This window comes from Sorex fumeus, unplaced genomic scaffold (genome assembly GCF_029834395.1).
Source record: "Sorex fumeus unplaced genomic scaffold, SorFum_2.1 ptg000012l, whole genome shotgun sequence".
Taxonomy (NCBI): Eukaryota; Metazoa; Chordata; class Mammalia; order Eulipotyphla; family Soricidae; genus Sorex; species Sorex fumeus.
This window is the reverse complement of record NW_026606069.1, coordinates 647,578-651,635: the sequence shown is the minus strand read 5'-3', so window position 1 is coordinate 651,635 and position 4,058 is coordinate 647,578. Positions and strand designations below refer to the sequence as shown.

Below are 4,058 nucleotides of genomic sequence, written 5' to 3'. Positions count from 1 at the left end.
CTTCCGGCCAACCATGACTAAAGATGAGTTCTCAGGATATTAAAATCCCAAACGTTTGAGTTAGTGCCTATTAAAATCTTGAAGTAGAGACTCGAGAGATATGGGCGCATATGGGATGCTGGGAATCGAACTTGGGTCAGCCCCGTGCAAGGCAAATGCCCTACCCACTGTCCTATCGCTCCAGGTCTTGGAAGAAAAGCTTTTTAACAGGTTATCAAACCACTGGAAGATATTTCCTCTTGCTTCTTTTGACCTCTCTTTCCCCAGCTATGTCCTGTAAAAAAAGCAAATAATAACAGAACCAGAACATGGTGGGGATTTCCTTTAACGCCCCACCAATCCACAGTGATTAGGAAAAGATCAAGAAAATTTTGAGGTCAAGACAGAGACATTCACAGTTCTGTGGATGATATAGGAGAAAACTTTGACATGCCAACCACCATGCATCCCATAACCTGAATGAAGCCAGAATGTTTTATTTATTTATTTGTTTGCCTGTTAGATGAAAAATAATTCCAAGCCTTCCAGGTAGCCTAAAGATTCTGAGAATGAGCAACTTTTGCTCTGATTTTAGCTGTACCTGGTGTTACTCAATGCTCTGTGCTCAGGGGTCACTCGTAGCAGTGCTTTGGGGACCATATGCAGTGGAATTGAATCTCAGTGGAGAAGTAGAAACTTAAAAATTCAGTTGCACTTTCAGAAAAGAACATTGAACTTGAAACACAGCCTGGTACTACGGTTTTTTTCTCAATCAGTATGGGATTAAGAAACATGAGAAGGTGGGGCTGCAGTGATAGTACAGAGGGTAGGGCGTTTGCCTTGCATGCGGTTGACCCGGGTTCAATTTCCAGCATCCCATATGGTCCCCTGAGCACAGCCAGGGGTAATTCCTGAGGGCAGAGAGAATAGTAACCCCTGTGAATCACCAGGTGTGACCCAAAAAGCAAAAAAAAAAAAAAAAAAAAAAAGAAAGAAAGAAAGAAACATGAGACAGATAAAGGTAGGAAATTCACTGTGGAGATTGGATTTTCAGGATTAGTGGCCTACTCCTTGCCCCTGGCTAAGTACTACTTAATCCCTACTTTCAGAGTATCCTATCAGGATTAATGCAGCTCCCTTCCTTCTGACTGGTCTTTTCTCTAAAGCCCCACCCATCCAACAGAATATAAAAACTCGGGTCAATCACAGTCCTATAGGGAGAGTCAGCTCAACAGCAGCACCAAGGACTCAGCCAGACCTGGGTCACCGATCCAGGTAATAACCAATAAGGGACTGTGGGTTTACGGGAGGCAGAGGGAGAGCATAATTTCCATTCCTAGTGTCTGTTCTATGAGAACACTATTTTTATTGGAGGAAATACTTCACAGAGGATCTGATATCTGTTTGCTTATATGAAATACTATACCTCAGCACCTATCATCCTGGATTATGTTGAGTCATTTCCCCATCTCCAGGACTTTGGTCACAGCTGGGGATTGTCACTAAATATCCAGGGTTCTATTCCATAAAGCCTTACAGAGTTGGCATCTTTGAGTGATTATGGAGAAGGAGAATCTGGTTGCCTTGAGGATGGTGAGCAGGGCCCTGGAAAGCTTGTTCTCCTACTTCCTTGGGAGGGTCTTCTCTTCCTCAGAACACATCAGCTCTTTTAAAGCTGTAGATTTTGCTGGCCAAGAGAGTTATTGAGCTCAATTTCTCTTCATATCCACATTTATTCATGACGGGCTGCTCCTTGTGACTTGAGTCACTGGACAACAGTGGATCAGGCAGTATAAGTCATCAGAGAGGGATCCTCACTGAGAAAGACATTGGGTATACGATAGAGGTCTGAAGGTGTAACATTTTGACAGGAAACCGCCGAGGAGTCCCACATTCAGAGAGTGCCCACGCTATCCCAGTCCTGCCCTTCCCACACCTGAGGATGGAAGAGGTGTCAGCAGTACTGGCCAAAATGCAGTCAAAATGCTTCTGTCCCATCTGCCTGGACTACCTCAAGGACCCTGTCACAATCGACTGCGGCCACAACTTCTGCGACTCCTGCATCCGCATGTCATGGAAGGACCTGCAGGACACATTCCCTTGTCCCGTGTGCCAGCTGGCCCGCCAGGAGATGCGTGTAAGTGCCAACGCCCAGCTGGGCAGGCTGGTGGACCTGGCCAAGAACATGCACAGCTCCGAGAGCAGCAAGATGGCACAGGGAGAGGAGCGCAGGCATGAAGACCACAGGCAGGGGTTGAGCCTCTTCTGTGAGGATGACAATGAGCTGCTGTGTCCCCTGTGTGCCCGGTGTCTTGATCTTCAGAGTGCTGTAGAGGAGGCCACATCCTATCACAGACAGAGGCTCAACAGGTACATCAAGTCACTGAAGAAGCGGTTGGCAAAGGTGCAGAAGCTAAAAGTCACCCATGATAGAAAGATTCTTCAACTGACAGAGGAGGCCAGAATGCTTAAGAGTCAGTTGGCTTCAGAATTTGAGCTGCTCACCCAGTTTCTGGAGCATGAGCAAGAGGCAGCTCTCCGCAGGCTGGCAGAAGAGGAAAAACGGCTGCAGCAGCAGCTCAGGGCCAACCTGGAGGCCTACTCGGACCACATCTCGGCGCTGAAAGAACTCAGACGGGAGGTGGCCGAGCAGAGCGTGATGTCCGAGGAGATGGTGCTGAGGGGGGTGAGGGGCCTGCAGCAGCGCTGGGCGGGCCTGCAGCCCCCGGCAGTGCAGCCCCTGTGCTTCAGGCCGGTGGCTTACAGTCTCCCTCCTCTGTGCTCGGCACTCAGCAGCATCATCCGGAGATTCCGAGAGAGCATCAGCCTGGACCCACACACGGCCCACCCCAGCCTGCGGGTGTCTAAAGATAAAAAGTCTGTGACCTGGGTGAGGAAAAATCCCAAGCTTGGTGGGGATCCAGGGCTACCGGAAGATGCAGCCGAGCTGGTGGTCCTGGGCCAGGAGGGCTTCGCCTCTGGCCGCCACTACTGGGAGGTGCGGGTGGGCGCCAAGCCCGAGTGGGCCGTGGGCGTGTGCAGCGTCGTCCCTTCGGCCCAGACCTTGCGGCCTCTGGCGGCTCCCAAGAGATGCTGGACGCTGCAGCTGCAGGACGGCGACTACCTGGCCGTGAGCGCGTGGGCCGTGCCTCTGGCTCTCAGGGACCAGCCCGCAGCTATAGGCGTTTACCTGGACTGGGAGCTGGGCCAGCTTTCCTTCTACAATGCCACCGACAGGTCTCTCCTGTACTCGTTCACTGAGCCCTTTGCTCAAGAGCTCAAGCCATACTTCCGCGTGGGGCGTGACTGCACCCCTCTCTCCGTGGGCGTGGGGAGGGCTTAGGAGCTTGATCCCTGTTTCTGTTTTCCTCCTGTAATTACTTTATAGAGTAGGTTGTGGATTTTGCAATGATCACTGTGTCTTATTTAATTCAGTTGTCATCGAATCTGGCATGATTTTTTTGAAAAGTATTCATTTCACTTTCAGGGAAGAATAGCATTGTTTTTTTCTCTGTATTTTTTTTTTTTGGTTGGATGGTGGTATGGGTAGGTGGTAGATCCCATCCCTGAATGTTCAGATGTACTACCTGGAGATGGTCCTAAGACTTCTTTTGTTATGTCCCATGCAGGATTATATAAATTTATTTTTCTGCAGCTCAACCATGCTTGCTCAGCACTCACCCTCACAAAAACCGGTGACTTTTCAGGAAATTCCTCACTGTGGAAATAAGTTGTCCTGGTTACACTGGGCTTGAAGCACATTTCCAATAAAGGCGTTTTTTTATTCAGTTGCTTGTGTTTTCTGTTGTTTCTTTCTTTGACTTGATCATTTGACTTCCCATTAATGGTCGATTTGCTCCAGCGGGTGCCAGTAACGTCTCCATTTCTCCCTGTCGCGTGCTAGCGTAGCCCAATGGTGTCTGTTCATTCTAGGAACACAACAACCTCAAACCAATCGTTTAGGGTCTTAACGAAGAAGTCCCGTGGAATCCAGTCAGTAAACCGGCTCTAGTCCAGCGGTCATCTCCAAATCTCATTACGTGTCCAGCCCTTCTGATTTTTGACGCCTTGGTAAATAA

The 4,058-nt window shown here is 49.2% G+C and overlaps 1 protein-coding gene across 1 annotated transcript; it reads left to right on the top strand.

Moving 5' to 3' along the window:
- Positions 1 to 1,921: 1,921 nt before the first annotated feature.
- On the top strand, positions 1,922 to 3,322 carry LOC130020456 (tripartite motif-containing protein 75-like). The gene has a single exon (XM_056111070.1). It carries the CDS (start codon positions 1,922 to 1,924, stop codon positions 3,320 to 3,322), a length of 1,401 nt encoding a protein of 466 aa, XP_055967045.1.
- The last annotated feature ends 736 nt before the right edge of the window (positions 3,323 to 4,058 follow it).

Coding starts and splice junctions, on each gene's coding strand:
- LOC130020456 (XM_056111070.1), top strand. CDS start 1,922: ATGGAAGAGGTGTCAGCAGTACTGGCCAAAATGCAGTCAAAATGCTTC.